We start from the raw sequence: 15,612 nt of genomic DNA, 5'->3' as shown, positions 1-15,612 counted from the left end.
TTCTCAGTGGAACTACGCCCCTCTTCGTCGATCAGTGAGATTATACTTTAGGGTATCGATTTGATTTACTTTTTTAAATTGTTTAAAATCTTGGTTTTTGGCTGTTGTTGACTCTCTGCTCACCTAAGCTTGGAGCTAGTGTTGGACAGCTTGTACTAGCTGGAAGAGGAAAAAAAAGTAAAAGCAAAACCTAGAAAACAGTAGAATGTCGCCTTGAAAATCGAAATGTCGAACTTGTGCGTCGGTCGTAATTTGGGTTTGGGAAGCCTATTCAACTTTCTATGAAGTTTCTACTTTGAAAGGTTGGATATTATGCTTTGGGTGTTAATATTGATGTTTTTATAAAGAAAGAGGGTCTACTTTGTACTGCGCATCTTAATTGGAGCCGCATGGTGACAACTAAGCGTTAGTGAAGATGTTGAACCAAGCAGCTGTGGAGGCCTTGTATTCGGCAACGTACGTCGAAAACTATTTGGATTGCACCGAAAATCTCCCCGATGAATTGCAAAGACACCTCTCCCGCATGCGGGAGCTTGATGTGGAATATCAGTGTAAGTAATAACCTTCGAAAAACACAAATCTGAAATCAGGTTACACCACCCAGCAGAATGTAAACGATGTAAACATCAACCGACGCCGTTTTAGTTTTCTCACTTAGATGTATGCAAAACAAATCTTGCGCATGTGATCTTCTGTTCCATCGTATATCTGGGCTTGATTTAACTCCAGTCAGCTTCATATCTTGTTTTAAATCTTTTGTTTCATTTTGCGATTGAATGGGATTAACCGCCAACTTTTAGTTTCTTTCAAATTTATGTTTGCACTTGATGTTTGCACTTGCGCTCTTCATTGGCCTGCATTGTAATTTCAGCATTTGTATCAGCGTTCATGCGGAGACTGGCCAGCCAGCTGGAGGCAGTTCGAAATTCAACTGAGGACTCAGCTCAATGGAGGCGAGCCCTTCTTCGAGCCCAGAAGGAGCTCATCGCTGCTCAGGAAGTTGGTGATGAAAAGCTGCACATCATGAGCCAACTGCAAGAACACATAGATAACAAAGTGCGGCAAATGGACATTGATCTCCGCAATTTGGGTAAGTATTGTATGAAATGTCCTGTTATGTATGTTCTTTATGTTAGTTTGTTTAACACTGTGTCTTTTTTTGTTCAGATTACGGCAAAGAGCAAGAAACAAATGATACTGGCAAGGAAAATCAGACTGCTAGTTCTGGTGTGAATGCTGGTAGCACCCGAGCTGACAATGGAACCTCTGGAAGTGGTGCCACAGGCGAGAGATCCTCAAAGAGAGCAAGAAGAGGTGTTATGTCACAGTCTGACACAGCAACTAACTCACCTGATGTACCTGCTGCACCTGAAGTGCCAACAAGAAGAGAAGGAGCACCAGCCCGGGTGAGTTTCTATTTTATTTGTCCTTCATCCTTTGTTTTTGTCTTGGTTGAGAAAAACAATGTGTAAATCGCCTAAAAGAAATTGTATAATTACCAGGCAACTGTGAGTAACCCTGCGACTGGGAAGAAAGCTGCGGCTGGCACTGGCAAGAACAAAAAGAAGAGGAAGTCACGAGGTTCATCTTCTACTGCTGCACAGTCGTCATCTCAAGCAGTTCAAGAACAAACACCACCGAGGGATGATGAACTAGCAATAGATCCGGATGAGCCAACTTATTGCCTTTGCGATCAGATATCCTTCGGTGAAATGATCCTCTGTGATAATGATCTGTGTCCTATTGAATGGTTTCATTTTGGCTGTGTTGCACTTACAACCAAACCCAAAGGAAAATGGTTTTGCCCTAAATGCCGTGGTGACAGGCCCAATGTTATGAAGCCAAAAGCTCAATTCCTTAAAGAATTGGAAAGATATAACAAGGAAAAAGAAGAAAAATCATAAGAGATATATTTCAAAATTTTATATGCATGAGTCAAAGATGAATTATTTATCAATAAGTTTACTTTGTGCATCAAGTTGCTATCTCTGTGGCATGATGTGCTCGCTTATGCTCATTCAGATTTTAATTCTTTACATTTGCTGTACTATTATGTCACTTATGTTACACTGTCTTCTATCTTGGGAATTTTTACATTATTTGTTTAGCAGATACCAATGTTCAAACAAGTATGTATGTGCATTTGATGTCCGCACTATGTGTGATAATAGATTTGATATCTTCATTTAGTTGCTTTCATGGGACAGTTATGATTGTGCACATTTGAAACTATAACTTTAGAAATTTAACGTTTCTATAGTGCAACTAATGATAAAGATATCATATTATTTTATCCCCTTTCTTAATTGTGTAAAATCAGATTCCATGTCTCTGTATTAAATTGTTTTAGAAATTTATTTTACGTGTTCTATGGCCCTCATAGATACCCATTTATTTTGTCTGGTCATAAGCACAGTTTTATGTGTGTATGTTCTTCTAATTTTGTGACTCGAAAGTGCAACTTCCTTAGTGCCCAATCAATGAATATGGCACATTTCTCATTGTTAAATTTTAAGCCACGAGGAGGAATATAATCAAGCTGTATGTATGTTGCTTGTCACTTTTCAATAACATGAAAAGTTTTGAATATAAAATACCAGTGTCATTTATTTCCCTGTAGTCCTTTCTCATTTCCGAAACAATTGTTCACATGTTTTCATTTGATTGCCCTATCAGTATTCAGAAATGAAAACTGTTCAACTTTCTGGTTCTCTCTGTGCACTCTAAAATTATCCAGTAGAATCAATATTTGCTACAGAGTTCCAATACATTTGACTGTTGTTGCTCCGTAAACATTTTTGTCAGTTTGAACTTGCATGAGAAAATTGAGCAGCTGGGATAAACATTCTACTGGGTCGTCTGTTGACAAGTGGCACCTGGATGTGCCCTTGCCCTTGCGTGTGTGCGAGTGACTTGACTTGTCCATGCCCTGCTCAGCTCGCTCAGCTCGACGGTCTTGTTGCAGGGCGTCACACAGGCTGCAAGCTGCACTGGCAGCAGTAGCAGTGTAGCAGCATGATTGCACCAGGCGAGCCAACAGCATCCCCTCCGCAGCCTGGCGCTGAGGACGGTGAGGACACGAGCCCCCCACGCCCAGCGAGTCGAGTGAGTGTGCACTGCACAGTGGATGTGCCTGACGGGCCGCGCCCGAATGCGGGAACTAGGAACCCCAAGCTGACGGTGGGCTGTTTCCAGGATGGCGGCGACGTGGACGAGGCCATGGACGTGCCGGCCCCGGTGGACGCCCTCCCGGACGAGGTGCTGCTGCACGTGCTTAGCTGCGTGCCCGTGGCCGACCTGCTGCTGCGGGTGCCGCTGGTCTGCAAGCGCTTTCGCCGCCTCTGCTACGACCCGCAGGTGTGGCGCCACCAGGAGCTGCACTACCGCGCCTGCATGTCGGACGAGGAGTTCGCCGAGCTGGTGCGCGTCGTGCCGCTGCCGCGCCTCGGCAAGCTGGACCTGACCGGGATAACGGCCGGCAGCGTCGCCGAAAAGGCCATCGAGAATGCCATCGTGGAGGTGAGCGAGCCAAGCGTAGCCAAGGCTGACAGGTAGTCGAAATGAAGTCAAATGATGTCATTTTCACTTCAATATGGACCAAATTTTGGCAAGAAAAAATCGCTAATTTTGAGGTCACGTTGACATCATTTGGACTGTTTCGTTTTCCTTGGGCAGGCGGCTGGTCGCCGCCCCAGTTTGAATGTACTTTAATCTTTTGGCATTTGATTGCAGCCGTACAGCGCGCGGGGCCTGAAGCTGGTGCTGAGCGACGAGATGGACTGCAGTGTGGCGGCGCAGCTGGTGGCGCGGCTGCTGGACTCGTTGACGTCGCTGCACGTCGGCGCGCTGCCCATGAAGCGCGAGAGCTACTTCCGCCTCATCCGCCTGGTGCGCGAGTCGACGCGGCTGCGCGAGCTGCGCCTGGCCGCCACCGTGGAGCTGCCGCTGCAGTCCGCCTACGTGTACTTCAACGACTGCAACCGCGACCACGCCGACTGGGAGTGCCACGACACTGTGGAGCGGCTGGAGCTCTGGAGCGAGGGCGGCGAGATGTCGCTGGCCATGCAGGCAGGGGCGTGCTGCATCCTGCGCACCAACAAGAAGTCCCTGCGCTTCGTGAGCCACGAGTACATGAGCAGCAAGCGGCCGCCCTCCGCGCAGGAGCGCCGCATCATGGACGCCGTCGGCAAGTGCGAGAGGCTGCAGGAGGCGCGTGTCTGGAGCTCCCACCGCCTCAAGGTGCTGGAGGACTGCCCGGAGCTGACCAGCCTCACACTGAGCTGTGACGGCGAGTGCGACCGACGCCTGGAGCCTGACCCACCACCACCGGAGAATAACCAAGGCAACCAAGGAAACAATGGGCCGCACATCATCATTCAGAACTACGTGCCACAACACCTAAATAACCAACAACAAGATGAGCAAGTGCACCAACATAACCCACAACAAGCCCCGGTACTATTGCACAACTACATGGGACACCTCAACGGCCAGCACCACTTCCTCTTCCAAGGCGACGCGCACTTCGGCCACGCAGGGCCCGTCGCCAACGGCGTCATCGCCCTGGTCCTGCCTGGCTACGGACAGGCCGGCAACGGAGGCGTCCCCATCGCCATCGTGGTCCACGCCCACCTCGATCAGAACCTGGTCCAGCCCATCGAGCCCGGGGCGCTCAACGGGTTGCCGATGTTCGGCGAGCCCGAGGGGCACGACTTCGCCGCCCACCCGGTGTACCAGGGCGCGGACGCCCCTGGCGCGCCCGGCCTCGTCGTCGTCACGTTTGGCGGCTTCGGCTTCGGCATGTTCGCGGTGCACGGCGTGGTGACCTACAACGCGCCGCAGATGGGGCTCATCGGCTTCTTCGTGCCCCACGGCTTCCAGCTGCCGCCCAACCTGCCCGCCGGCCCGCTGGCCCACGTCGTGGTGGCGGGCGGACGCGTGGCGCTGCTGCCCGGCCCGCAGGACCACGCGCTCTACGGCCTCTACGAGAACGGCTGGGTCACGGTGCTGGGCGACGCGGGGCCCATCATGCTCATCCAGGCCCAGGGCCAGGTGCACCTCGCGCTCAACTGGCTGAACATGCTGCAGCAGGCCGTGGAGCCGCACAACCAGCCGGGTCAGGCTGGCAACGGCCCTGACAACGGCCCTGGCGACGGCCCTGGCCCCGGGGCTCAAGATCCCCCCGACGGCGAGGGCGAGGCAGGGAACGGTCAGCAGGACCAGGAGCCTGCCCAGCAAGACCCCGCCGACCCGCCCGAAGATCGCTTCACGTGCGTCGAACTCTTCCAGGAGAGCCCGCTGCTGCCGAGGCTGAAGAGGCTGTGCCTGCGCCTGATGGACTGCGACAAGGTGTCTCCGCTGGGGCACGTGGCGGCCCGCTGCCCCGACTTGGAGGAGCTCACCCTGCACTGCCTCAAAACGGACAGCCACCTCAACGCCAACCTCAGCGTGAGTCCGCACTCGGGATTCGATTATGTGTACGCCACCCTTGGTGTTCGTCTCAATTAATTGACTCCCTTGGCTTTGTTTTCTCTTGTTGCAGATGCTCACCAATCTCCGTCGCCTGACGCTGATCGGGGTGCACTACCTCCACCCGGACTCTCTGGAGCAGTGGACTGAGAACACTTTGCCCAGCCTCGAAAGGCTGACGCTGATCGGTGCCAACCGGATGCCCTGCCCCTGGAAATGCTGGGCAGCCGCAGTGATTAGACTACGCTCCATGCGCCCCAACCTTGTTATTGCAGTCAAGGAGTGCAAACACTTCAGAAGTGTTTGAGCGACCGCTGCACAAATCATTCTTGTCTTCTTTTACTTAATTCCACATGTCTCATTGTGAATGTTAGTCCAATATTGTGTATTGTAATCGTATGCCATTCTCTAAAGTTATTAAGTGTTTTTGTTTCTCATTGACCTATGTCACGTTCTTTCTTATCACGTGCACTGTACTTAGTCATAATTTATTTTTCTACAGTTATAAGTATGAATGTTACCTGTACTGTGTAAGATGTAATAGTGATAGTTATTTTATATCTTTCTTTGTTTTTGTTTGTAATTCATATTTCAATGACCCTTAGAAATTTAGACGTCTTAGTCATCGTTCTTTGTCACTTGTTAGATATTAAGAATTCGTAGTCTTGTCTTTTTGTTTCAAACATTTTTAGGTGAGATCATTGAATTTATTGTTATTCTGGCTGTGAGCTGACATTGAAAATAAACATATTCCAATTCCACTTCTTCTCTTGTTATTTTTAATGAATACCTGAGCCACTTACGAAAGCAAGTCAAGATAAATAATACCTATACAACTGATGAAACATTTAACTATATTGAACAAATAAGCTTCAAACATACACATCTCATTCATTTGTAAATCCAAATTGGGTCCAAGAACCAAAATTTCAAAGTGCTAATATCCTTTCGTCCCTCGAAACCTCGTTCTGTTGTCAACCTGAAAAAAAGGGACAAGCACAACAATGTGAATTGAGCAACGAGGTTACTGAGAATAAACAATTGCACTTATGCAAATGGAGAAATAGACTCACCATTGATTTTTTACAAGCGATGAAATAATGGTACAGATGCATACATTCCGGTGTGGCTTTATTCTGCTTAAGACATTCTCGGGGAGTAAGCCTTTCCTGAAAGGATAAATAAATACGTGAGGATCTTAAGGTAAGAAATTAAATGTAAACTGAACTAGGGAAACGATAAAATCAAAACACTCACTTTTTTGCAACAATCAGTCTCCAGCAAACAAATCTTGAGATCAGCCCTAAGCCCTGCACAGGGGGTTTTGTCCTCAAGCTCCCAACCTTCTACTCCTCGCAGCTCAGACATTGCCTGAAGAAAAATAGGGGAAAATGCAATAACTAAGAGAGCCATTTGAGGTTATTGGGCCCTATGTGTTCATGACACATTTACACCACCATCAATGACCGACAATCTGTGCAAACCTTTTACCTCTTAATATTGTAAGGTATAATTTCCGAATCACCACTGCACAGCGAGAATCACAGTTCACAAATAAAGGAGAAAAGATTTACAACTTTGACACAAACAAGCAGTAGCTGTCTGTTCGATGTTCGAGTTTTCCTGCTTTCGATTTCGATAGCTCGTGACGCCCCAAGGCGGGAAGGCGGGGAACTCAAATGAACCGCTCAGGCACGTTTCACTCATTTAGGTTTTGATTTGGGGATGTCAGAGGGAAGCAGGAACGAGTCAACACATTCATCCATACAGCAATAATTTGTTTATTTCCTGCCGTCATCTGCTGCCCGTCTACTGGTACGGGTCGTAGTTGGTGGTCTTGATGATCCAGGCGAGGTAGCTGCCCAGGCGGGTGAACACTCCGGGCTTTCTGCCGCAACCGTCGGCGGGCACCATGGTGGCCAGGCCGACGACTCTGTTCTTCCTGATCAAGGGGGCTCCGGCATCGCCCTGCAAAATTAATTGGAAAGCATGTTGAAACAAAAAGAAAAGTTAGTGAAATATTTGGGTTCAGACTTTTCGCTTCGAGTCCTACACTGCAAGGGGCGCCGTGGATCAGGCCTCCGGAGCAGACGTGCTTCTTCGAGATGTGCTTGTCCGGGTGGAACACGGAGCAGAACAAGTTGGGCCACACGTACGTGTCCACCTGGAGCAGCGCTGGCGCCCTCTCGCCGGTAGCTGCCAACATTTTTGCGGGTTCAAACACCGACATCGAGATGATTTGAGCGATTAAAATACTTGTGGTCTCGCTTTCTGCTTACGTTCTCTTGGCGGACCGTAACCCCAAGCGGTCAAGCTGACCCCGGACGCGACGTAGCTGTCCTCGGCGTTTTCAATGCTGGGCAGGGTGGCCGCAGTCAACTCTAGAAATGATTGGCGTTGGAAAAACAAGCCAGAACCAACACGAGCTCACTGTAATCAAACATTTGCACACGCGACTGACTGTTGTTGGCGTTGAAGGCGGTGGTGATGCCGTCCGCGGTGATGATGGCCAGGTCGCTGCTCTGCAGGGCCGAGGTCAGGAAGTCGGGGTGGATCACCATGTCCGCCATGGTGACGCCCGCCAAGTCGGGCACCGAGTCCACGCGGATGTTTTCGGGGCGCAGGTAGACGTTGCAGGAAGTGGCCCTGCCTCCGAGAAGAACAAGGTGTCGTGGATCAGAAACAAAACACCGCCGCTGTCGACACCGGTGCACAGTGGGCCAGAAGACCGCGGTGGAGGTGGCCAACATTCTAGACGCGTTTTGAGCTCCAGAGTCGCTAATCAGGGCTCAAACCGAACGTGTGACCACGCCAATGGATTGCTCTCCAAGCGAGGAATCCATTGGTGGGGTCACACGCTCGGTTCGAGTCCTGTGGAGCTGGAGTTTTAGCCGCCTCCGCCGGCCTTTAGGTCCACTGTGCGGCGTGGCGCGTTGCTACAGGTGCAGGCACTCACGGCACGACGCAGCTGGCGGCGGTCAGGATGAAGTACTTGTCGACGTAGGTCGTGCCGTTGAGCGCGCTGCCCTTGATGACGACGCCGGAGCACACGCCCAGCGACACGCCGTCGGCCAGGGGCTGGATGGCGGCCTGGAAGCCCAGCGTGTTGGGGTCCGTCACGACGTCGCCGGCGTCCATCTGCAGCGTGCCGCGTGCCGCGAGGGCCAGCAGCAGGACGGTGACGAGGGTCATGTTGAGGAGCAGGTCGAGCAGGCTGCAGCAGTCCCGGCCGAGCGTGGCGCGGGAATAATGGCGTTCAAGAACCCAGAGCAACCTCCGCGTTATCGAGCCGCCTGATAGAGAGGGAGTTTCGCGTTTCGCGATCGGCTGCAATCAGGACTTGCGTGCCTCTTGACTGCTCTTGAGTGCGCTAAGCTCGCGGGCTGCGTTAGTGCGGCCCTTTCAAGACACGGCTCTTTTCCTGATTGCCTGCCCTCGCTTTGAAGGCGCTCGCATGCCGCCCGGGCCCGCGCCGCTACGCCAGCAACGCCCTGTCCCGCCCTAGCCTCTCGGAAGGCCTCGGACAGACCCCTGAAAGCGACGCGCCGCCACAGGCCCATTCCGAGCACTGCTCTGCCTCTCTCGCACTCTTGGGGCGTCCCGCAGGGTGCGAGAGAGACAGCGGCAAGTGTTCTCCCGTTCTTCCTTGTTTTTGATTTTCAAAAAGGATCGAAGGAATTCCAGAGCAGGATAACAAAAGATCGGAGACATTGGTTTTCTCAATAATTTTATTTTTCGTTTCGACTGCGTCGCTACACTGCCGACCGGCCGACCGCCTAGTCGTCGGGGTTGTAGTTGGTGACCTGCATGATCCAGGTGAGGTAGTTGCCCAGGCGGGTGAAGACGCCGGGCTTGCTGTGCTGGCAGCCGCTGGCGGGCACCAGGGTGGCCAGGCCGATGACGCGGTTGCCGTTGTTGCCGCGGTGGATCAGTGGTGCTCCAGCGTCACCCTGCAACCAAGGGCGCGTGCCGCATGAGTAAACTACAGAATCACGCCACACAGTGGGCCAGAAGACCGGCGGAGGCAGCCAAAACTCTAGACGCGTTTTGAGCTGCAGATTCGCAATACAGGACTCGAACCGAGCCTGTGACCCCAGAGATTGCTCTCTGGACGAGGAATCCATTGGTGGGGTCACAAGTTCGATTAGAGTCCCGTTTAGCGACTCTGGAGCTCAAAACGCGTTCGGTATTCTGACAGCCTGCACCGGTCTTCCGGCCAACTTGCAGCCGCACTGCGAAATGTCGGCTTCACTCACAGTGCAGGGGCCCTTGTTGATGAGGCCGCCGGTGCAGATGTGCTTGCTGGACACGGGCTTGCCGAAGTTGATGACGGAGCAGTACCAGTTGGGCACCACCCTGGAGTTCAGCTGGCGGAGGCGAGGAGAGACGCCGCCGAAGGCTGTCGAACGAAAAGCAAAAATCGCTCGGGTTCAAATACTGCAAGGCGGCACTTTCTATTTCCAGGTTTGGGCGAGGGTTTGGGTGGGTTCGGGTTCGGGTTCGGGTTCGGGTTCGGGTTCGGGTTCGGGTTCGGGTTCGGGTTTGGGTTCGGGTTCGGGTTCGGGTCCAACTTACAGTCGTAGGGGTAGCCCCAGCCGGCCATGTTGACGCTGTTGGTGAGGTAGCTGTTGGCGGAGGTGCTGATGGAGGGCAGCGAGGCGGAGGTGAGCCCTGCGAAGCGACAGGCAACCGTCAGATTCCGAGCACTGATTGTGTCGCCGGCTCTCGCACCCTTACGGGACGACCCGTGAGTGCGAGGGAGGCAGAACGTACTTCGAGACGCTGGAGCTCAAAGCAACCGCTCTGGCCCACTGTGGCCTGGGGACTCACTCTTGCCACTGTTGACGTTCTCGTAGAAGGTGGTGATGGCGTCGGCGCTGATGATGGCCAAGTCACTCTTCTGCATGCCGCTGGTCAGGGCCTCGGGGTGGAACGTCACGTCGGCGCGGGTGATGCCGGCGATGTCGGGGGTGGTGACGCCGCGCACCTCGTTGGTGCCCAGGTACAGGTCGTAGGTCACGCCACTGCCAAACAGACACTCCGTTCAGTTTCACCCGTCTCTTGAAAAATTCTTGACGCGTTTTCGAGCTTTAGAGTCACGAAGCAGGACTCGAGCGGAGCGTGTGACCCCACCAATGGATTCTTCATTCGGAGATCATTTCATTGGTGGAGTCACACATTCGGTTCGTGCCCTGTTCAGCGACTCAGGACCTCAAAACCCGTCCGGGATTTTGACCGCCTCCACCGGTGTTCTGGCCCTCCGGCCCCCGGTGGTGCACCGTTGTACTTACGAGAGCAGGCAGGTGGCGGAGGTCAGGATGTAGTACTTGTCGGCGTAGACGGGCGGGGTGGCGGTGTTGAGCGCGCTGCCCTGGATGATGACGCCGGAGCACAGGTTGAGGCCCACGGCGGTGCCGCCCTGCGTGATGCGGGGCTGGATGGCCGCCTGGAAGCTGTAGGTGGAGGCGTCCGACACCACCTCGCCGCCAGACATGGCGTGGCCGCCGCGGGGCTGGGGGGCGACAAAAAGCGTCAGCTCCCTCTCTCTCTCTCTCTCTCTCTCTCTCTCTCTCTCTCTCTCTCTCTCTCTCTCTCTCTCTCTCTCTCTCTCTCTCTCTCTCTCTCTCTCTCTCTCTCTCTCTCTCTCTCTAACTCGCCAACGTGCCTTCATACTGTCACTATTTCAAAAAAAAAGTGAAACGACTAAAACTATCAGTTTTAATTATGTTGACTGTGTGCACGTTCTTAGTCGGTCCCACAAGACGACGGCAATCAATCAAATTTCACTAAATGTGAATAAACTGTTTTTGACACTCCGGTAAAACGAAAAAAACCAAAAAAAACACAAAACAAAAGTGTGGCGGCGTCCCTACCTGGGCCGCGATGGCCAGCAAGACGATGCAGGCGAGCTTGAGCATGGCGTTGCGGTGTCTCTCCGTCGAGTGACAACTGCCTATGTCCCGGCCGTGGGTTTCTTTATACTCGGCGACCGCCCAGCGTGGCGGGAGGGGAGGGGAGGGGAGGGGAGAGGGTTTATCAATTAGGGGAGTGTGCTCTAGACGCTCTAGATGCCCTAGGTGCAGTGCGGCACTTTCAAAATGAGAGCGCGCCTTGTTCTCGCCGTCTCCAGATTGGGATATCTGCGCGTCCTCCAATGCGGATGGTGACGTCACCGCGGTGCGTTCTGCGCGCCAAAGTGGCCAAAGTGGCCAAGGCGGCCCCAAGCTGCCCTAGAGGCGACCGCTGGCGACCGCTAGAGTCGGAAGGGCAGGGCGTGGCAGGGCGTGGCAGGGCGCGTCGGCTAGCTGTCCGGCCAGGTGCCCCACAATCCCACATAGACGCGACTATTTGGGGCGACCCCGCCGGACAACTCACCGGACGCGCCCTCCTGACTCAGCCGAAAAACCGGCAAAGATCGGGCGCCCCCTTTGCTTCCGAGCGGAAGGTTCTGGGTTCGAATCCAGAAGCAGCGAACTGAACAATTTGTTTTCTGACTGGGACTGGCTGCAGGCTGAAGCCATTCGTTTCCTCCATTTTAAAAACCTGATCAGAGAAAATTCGTCAGATTCCAAAGTGTCACTTTTGACAGCACTTTGTTCTTTTTTTAATCTTTATGAAAATGCAGTTTCATACATGCAACAGTGAGGAGAGTGTAAATGTTGAATCCGGTCTCCACGATGATCAGAAGAGTGAACCGAGGGAATGTTGACTCAGGTGGCACCGAGCACAGGTGTTTTGTTTCCAAGTTGTTTGATCATGTGCCTTTTGTGCACAGCCTTCTGAGAATTTTTTTTAGACAATTTTAAGGGGAAAATGAAATATTGAGTTAAACTCAGATGTCGATGAATAACGTGGTCCCTGATCAGAAGATTACAATGCTTTCTACAAATTCTGATTGTACTATACTGCCGTGGCTCTTCAAGGAAGGGACAGCTAATAGTCGCGTCTATGTGGGATTGTGGGGCACCTGATTGTAATGTTGGCTAGTTTGTTTAGCCTGACTGGTATGAATGGTACACGAGACTCAGCAATTGCGTCAAGCCTCCACAGTTAACTGTGCCTATCACCAATCAGAAACAGAACTCTAAAGCGTTTGGCCAGATGAATAAAATTTGTGTCACGGATTTCAAGGTTTGTTCTCTGATACACTGAGATGTTTGTAAGATGTGTATTTAGAACTGAATTCTAATTTAGTTTACTTCCTTGGACCTGGACAAGCGATAGTCACAGTACTTTTTTAAAACGTTTGTTTTGTGCTTCTCTCTCTCTCTCTCTCTCTCTCTCTCTCTCTCTCTCTCTCTCTCTCTCTCTCTCTCTCTCTCTCTCTCTCTCTCTCTCTCCCCCTTCCTTTTTTTTTTGCTTTTTGGTGATGCTTTGATACGGGTGGCGGTAGTCGCGCCTTGAGAATGTGGTGGCATGAAGGGTGGCATGAAGGGTGGCATGAACAAAATAGTTTTGGGACTTTGTTTTTACACATTTATTGATTTGTTGTCGTAAAACAGAAGTGTTCAAGAGCGCCGCCGACGGCGCCCCGGTTCCGCGCCTCTCCTAGTCGTCGGGGTTGTAGTTGGTGACCTGGATGATCCAGTTGAGGTAGTCGCCGATGCGGGTGAAGACGCCGGGCCTTCCCCTGTTGCAGCCGTTCCTGGGCGTGTGCGTGGCCAGGCCGATGACGACCCTGCCCCTGGTGGTGCTGCCGCTCGACGAGGTGCCCGAAGTCTCCGCGATCAGAGGAGCGCCAGAGTCGCCCTGAAAAGCGAAAAGTTTTCTTTTTCATGAACTTTCTCTCGATCGTCCAACAGGGTGTCGTTTGTCCGTCGACCCACCGTGCACGGCCCCTTGTTGGGCAGCCCCGCGGTGCAGACGTGGGTCCGCCTGATGGGCATGCTGAGGTGCCGGACGGCGCAGTACCAGTTCGGAACGACCCAGGAGCTGAGCGCCCGGAGCCGAGGGGAGTGGTCCAGGAAGACTGCAACAAAGACAATCACGAATCACGGCCCATGGTTCGCGTCCAAAGTCCCACGCACAGTGGGCCAGAAGGCCAATGGAGGCGACCAAAACTCTAAACGCGTTTTGGAGCCCTAGAGTTGCTAAATAGGACTGGAAACGAACGTGTGACCCCACCAATGGATTGCTCTCCGAACGAGGTATCCGTTGATGGGGTCACACGTTTGGATCGAATCCCATTCAGCGACTCTGGATTTGAACGCCGCCACCGGTCTTCTGGCCCACTGGGTGTCGCTCTCGTACCGTCGTTGGGGTAGCCCCAGCCGGCCATGGTGACGGAGTTGATGAGGTAGCTCTTGGTGGAGTCGGTGATGCTGCCCAGCGTGGCGGCCGTGATGGGGGCCGTGCCCGTGGTGGAGGGCACGATGGTGGTGGGGATGAGGGCCAGGTCCCCGGTCATGGACGTCTGCCGGAACTCCTCGTTGATGATGGCGGTGGTGGCGAGGACGCCGGCCTGAGACGCCGTCTGGGTGTTGAGGACGCTGATGCTGCCGGCGAAGAAGTCGTACGACGTGCCTCTGCGGACGAACGGACAAGAACCAAGTCAGAGACACGTTCCGTTCCTTCCCCGGGCGCGTCGTCGTATCCCCGAATCCCCCTTACGATTGGGCGCAGTGCGCGGAGGTGAGCACGTAGTACTGGTCGGTGGGGGCGGCGCCCGCCGTGGCCGCCGCGGTCTGGCCCCTGATGAGCACGCCCGAGCAGAAGGGCGCATTTGTCACCACGCTGTTGAGGGTGTACTTGGGCTGGATGCCGATCATGAAGCTGTACGTGTTGGTGTCCGTCACCACGTCGCCGCCGACCATGCGCAGGTCTGTGGCTGCATCACAGGGAAATCGGTTAGCCGGGGTCTCGCTGTGCGGTGGTGCGGAGGCCGAGGCGCTACTCACTGTCCACGTCGTTCTCCAGGTAGTTGTCTAGGTCGTCGTCGTCGGACCACGGCACCTGTCCAAAGCGCCGAGCAGGGGGTTTGGTTAGGTTCGTGAGCGCGGCAGCGGGCCCAGCCCGCAGCACGGTGAACGCCTGCCGGGTGGGCCAGCCCGCCGCACTCGGGTGCCTCCACTGCGAGGTGTGGCCTACCCCGCAGGCTGACTGGAGCGCCTGCCGGGTGGGCCAGCCCGCCGCACTCGGGTGCCTCCACTGCGAGGTGTGGCCTACCTCGCAGGCGGCGTCCTCCGCGTACTCACGTTGGCGGCGGCCGACAGCGCCGCGACGGCGAGGAGCAGGACCAGCTTGAGCATGGCGGGGGGCTGCGGGACTGCGGAGCGAGCGACTTCGGCGAGTGGTCACCCGGTGGATGGCCGTCGAGGGCCGGCCTGGACTTATATACGGCCAGGCCTCTATCTGGCACACTGGAGACGGCAGGGCGGGCAGGGCAGGCAGGGCGGCGTCGACCGGAAGGGCCACTGGGGCCGCTGGGGCGGGGCTGCGAGGGACGCGGCGAAACGCGGCACTGTCGGGGAAACCCTCATTTTCGACTGAGTGTTTCACCAATTTCAGCAAATGAATCCCAACTCATCCAAGAGCACCTTCCACGGAAGTATTTTTAGCCTTATGAAAGGTACAAAACTATGGTTTGCCATTAAGCGTAGCATTATTTCGCGAAGTGTTTTCTTTGTAGGCCTATGTATGCCCAAAGGGCTTAATAACGACAAACAACTTTCTCTGGGAGGCCCAAAACCGGCCGAAACCGGTATTAAGGTTTGAAGAGAGCGCAGGTGGAGGAAGTCTGTCAGTGCTCAAGGAGGCGCTGCAAGTGCACGTGCACACCTCACTGTGTTATGGCTTCCGCGTTCAAGTGGTTCGGTGACGCACCTCGGGGACAGCCGGCCTGGTGGGCCGAGCTAAATCAAAGGTTGCAAAAGCCGTGACTTGCTCAAAGCGCAGATGTGCAATGGCGTCTCGACCTGTGTAACGTCAGCGTCGCTTTGGTCAAGAGACTGAGGTGTCGTCTGAGATCAATTCAGCCGGTGTCCGTTCACACGTAAGTAAAGCGTTGTTATTTTTATTGTTTTTTTTTTGCAGAAGGATAATACAAGGGCCCTGACCGGATGTGCTATCTGCCCTAGGTCCGCAGGCCCGCACCCTCACCATTAGCTCTCGCCTTGCCTTGCCGAGAATGTCCGGTCCGATTCC

General features: G+C 53.7%; 6 protein-coding genes across 9 annotated transcripts; 2 read left to right on the top strand and 4 right to left on the bottom strand.

Annotated features, from left to right (window-relative positions):
* The first annotated feature begins 59 nt into the window (after window positions 1–59).
* On the top strand, window positions 60–6,230 carry LOC117650074. The gene is made up of 5 exons (XM_034393363.1): window positions 60–302; window positions 2,966–3,105; window positions 3,196–3,519; window positions 3,733–5,448; window positions 5,543–6,230. Exons 2-5 carry the CDS (start codon window positions 3,016–3,018, stop codon window positions 5,774–5,776), a joined length of 2,364 nt encoding a protein of 787 aa, XP_034249254.1. The 5' UTR covers window positions 60–302; window positions 2,966–3,015; the 3' UTR covers window positions 5,777–6,230.
* Window positions 220–2,594, top strand: LOC117650075 (inhibitor of growth protein 1). Of its 2 annotated transcripts, none has more exons than XM_034393365.1 (4): window positions 220–551; window positions 884–1,090; window positions 1,168–1,406; window positions 1,485–2,594. In XM_034393365.1, exons 1-4 carry the CDS (start codon window positions 416–418, stop codon window positions 1,902–1,904), a joined length of 1,002 nt encoding a protein of 333 aa, XP_034249256.1. In that variant the 5' UTR covers window positions 220–415; the 3' UTR covers window positions 1,905–2,594. The 2 variants fall into 2 exon arrangements, with proteins under 2 accessions (XP_034249256.1, XP_034249255.1); XM_034393364.1 differs by having other exon boundaries at window positions 222–551; window positions 872–1,090.
* On the bottom strand, window positions 6,226–7,108 carry LOC117650079 (cytochrome c oxidase assembly factor 5). Of its 2 annotated transcripts, none has more exons than XM_034393372.1 (4): window positions 6,954–7,108; window positions 6,727–6,840; window positions 6,543–6,638; window positions 6,226–6,448 (listed from the first exon to the last, which is right to left on the bottom strand). In XM_034393372.1, the coding sequence occupies exons 2-4, from the start codon at window positions 6,835–6,837 to the stop codon at window positions 6,407–6,409; spliced, it is 249 nt and encodes an 82-aa protein (XP_034249263.1). In that variant the 5' UTR covers window positions 6,838–6,840; window positions 6,954–7,108; the 3' UTR covers window positions 6,226–6,406. The 2 variants fall into 2 exon arrangements, with proteins under 2 accessions (XP_034249263.1, XP_034249262.1); XM_034393371.1 differs by having other exon boundaries at window positions 6,961–7,108.
* A 118-nt stretch (window positions 7,109–7,226) lies between these two features.
* On the bottom strand, window positions 7,227–8,775 carry LOC117650076 (mite allergen Der p 3-like). Its single transcript, XM_034393366.1, has 5 exons — window positions 8,426–8,775; window positions 7,931–8,115; window positions 7,749–7,850; window positions 7,523–7,665; window positions 7,227–7,437 (listed from the first exon to the last, which is right to left on the bottom strand). The coding sequence occupies exons 1-5, from the start codon at window positions 8,659–8,661 to the stop codon at window positions 7,279–7,281; spliced, it is 825 nt and encodes a 274-aa protein (XP_034249257.1). The 5' UTR covers window positions 8,662–8,775; the 3' UTR covers window positions 7,227–7,278.
* A 404-nt stretch (window positions 8,776–9,179) lies between these two features.
* On the bottom strand, window positions 9,180–11,489 carry LOC117649210 (brachyurin-like). Of its 2 annotated transcripts, none has more exons than XM_034391740.1 (6): window positions 11,343–11,489; window positions 10,761–10,981; window positions 10,300–10,493; window positions 10,045–10,140; window positions 9,666–9,868; window positions 9,180–9,521 (listed from the first exon to the last, which is right to left on the bottom strand). In XM_034391740.1, exons 1-6 carry the CDS (start codon window positions 11,385–11,387, stop codon window positions 9,246–9,248), a joined length of 1,035 nt encoding a protein of 344 aa, XP_034247631.1. In that variant the 5' UTR covers window positions 11,388–11,489; the 3' UTR covers window positions 9,180–9,245. The 2 variants fall into 2 exon arrangements, with proteins under 2 accessions (XP_034247631.1, XP_034247632.1); XM_034391741.1 differs by having other exon boundaries at window positions 9,180–9,419; window positions 9,726–9,868; window positions 11,343–11,488.
* A 1,442-nt stretch (window positions 11,490–12,931) lies between these two features.
* Window positions 12,932–14,860, bottom strand: LOC117649341 (chymotrypsin-like). The gene is made up of 6 exons (XM_034391995.1): window positions 14,664–14,860; window positions 14,367–14,421; window positions 14,080–14,296; window positions 13,720–13,994; window positions 13,296–13,438; window positions 12,932–13,218 (listed from the first exon to the last, which is right to left on the bottom strand). The coding sequence occupies exons 1-6, from the start codon at window positions 14,715–14,717 to the stop codon at window positions 13,018–13,020; spliced, it is 945 nt and encodes a 314-aa protein (XP_034247886.1). The 5' UTR covers window positions 14,718–14,860; the 3' UTR covers window positions 12,932–13,017.
* Window positions 14,861–15,612: the final 752 nt, after the last annotated feature.

Source organism: Thrips palmi, unplaced genomic scaffold, assembly GCF_012932325.1.
Source record: "Thrips palmi isolate BJ-2018 unplaced genomic scaffold, TpBJ-2018v1 HiC_scaffold_4, whole genome shotgun sequence".
Taxonomy (NCBI): Eukaryota; Metazoa; Arthropoda; class Insecta; order Thysanoptera; family Thripidae; genus Thrips; species Thrips palmi.
Note: the sequence above shows the minus strand (reverse complement) of the source record. Positions and strands in the feature narration are given on the sequence as shown.

Excerpts from the sequence above, each read along its gene's own strand:
- LOC117650075 (XM_034393364.1), top strand. The coding sequence starts at position 416 with ATGTTGAACCAAGCAGCTGTGGAGGCCTTGTATTCGGCAACGTACGTC. Across the intron at positions 1,091-1,167 it reads CATTGATCTCCGCAATTTGG|ATTACGGCAAAGAGCAAGAA; the intron begins GTAAGTATTGTA and ends TTTTTTGTTCAG. Across the intron at positions 1,407-1,484 it reads GAGAAGGAGCACCAGCCCGG|AAATTGTATAATTACCAGGC; the intron begins GTGAGTTTCTAT and ends ATCGCCTAAAAG.
- LOC117650074 (XM_034393363.1), top strand. The coding sequence starts at position 3,016 with ATGATTGCACCAGGCGAGCCAACAGCATCCCCTCCGCAGCCTGGCGCT. Across the intron at positions 3,520-3,732 it reads TCGAGAATGCCATCGTGGAG|CCGTACAGCGCGCGGGGCCT; the intron begins GTGAGCGAGCCA and ends ATTTGATTGCAG. Across the intron at positions 5,449-5,542 it reads ACCTCAACGCCAACCTCAGC|ATGCTCACCAATCTCCGTCG; the intron begins GTGAGTCCGCAC and ends CTCTTGTTGCAG.
- LOC117650079 (XM_034393372.1), bottom strand. The coding sequence starts at position 6,837 with ATGTCTGAGCTGCGAGGAGTAGAAGGTTGGGAGCTTGAGGACAAAACC. Across the intron at positions 6,639-6,726 it reads AGACTGATTGTTGCAAAAAA|GAAAGGCTTACTCCCCGAGA; the intron begins GTGAGTGTTTTG and ends TTATCCTTTCAG. Across the intron at positions 6,449-6,542 it reads TCGCTTGTAAAAAATCAATG|GTTGACAACAGAACGAGGTT; the intron begins GTGAGTCTATTT and ends CCTTTTTTTCAG.
- LOC117650076 (XM_034393366.1), bottom strand. The coding sequence starts at position 8,661 with ATGACCCTCGTCACCGTCCTGCTGCTGGCCCTCGCGGCACGCGGCACG. Across the intron at positions 8,116-8,425 it reads GCCGCCAGCTGCGTCGTGCC|GGCCACTTCCTGCAACGTCT; the intron begins GTGAGTGCCTGC and ends TCTCGGAGGCAG. Across the intron at positions 7,438-7,522 it reads TCCACGGCGCCCCTTGCAGT|GGCGATGCCGGAGCCCCCTT; the intron begins GTAGGACTCGAA and ends TTAATTTTGCAG.
- LOC117649210 (XM_034391740.1), bottom strand. The coding sequence starts at position 11,387 with ATGCTCAAGCTCGCCTGCATCGTCTTGCTGGCCATCGCGGCCCAG. Across the intron at positions 10,494-10,760 it reads TCCGCCACCTGCCTGCTCTC|TGGCGTGACCTACGACCTGT; the intron begins GTAAGTACAACG and ends TCTGTTTGGCAG. Across the intron at positions 10,141-10,299 it reads GAACGTCAACAGTGGCAAGA|GGCTCACCTCCGCCTCGCTG; the intron begins GTGAGTCCCCAG and ends GTCGCTTCGCAG.
- LOC117649341 (XM_034391995.1), bottom strand. The coding sequence starts at position 14,717 with ATGCTCAAGCTGGTCCTGCTCCTCGCCGTCGCGGCGCTGTCGGCCGCC. Across the intron at positions 14,297-14,366 it reads CCTGGAGAACGACGTGGACA|CCACAGACCTGCGCATGGTC; the intron begins GTGAGTAGCGCC and ends CCTGTGATGCAG. Across the intron at positions 13,995-14,079 it reads TCCGCGCACTGCGCCCAATC|AGGCACGTCGTACGACTTCT; the intron begins GTAAGGGGGATT and ends GTTCGTCCGCAG.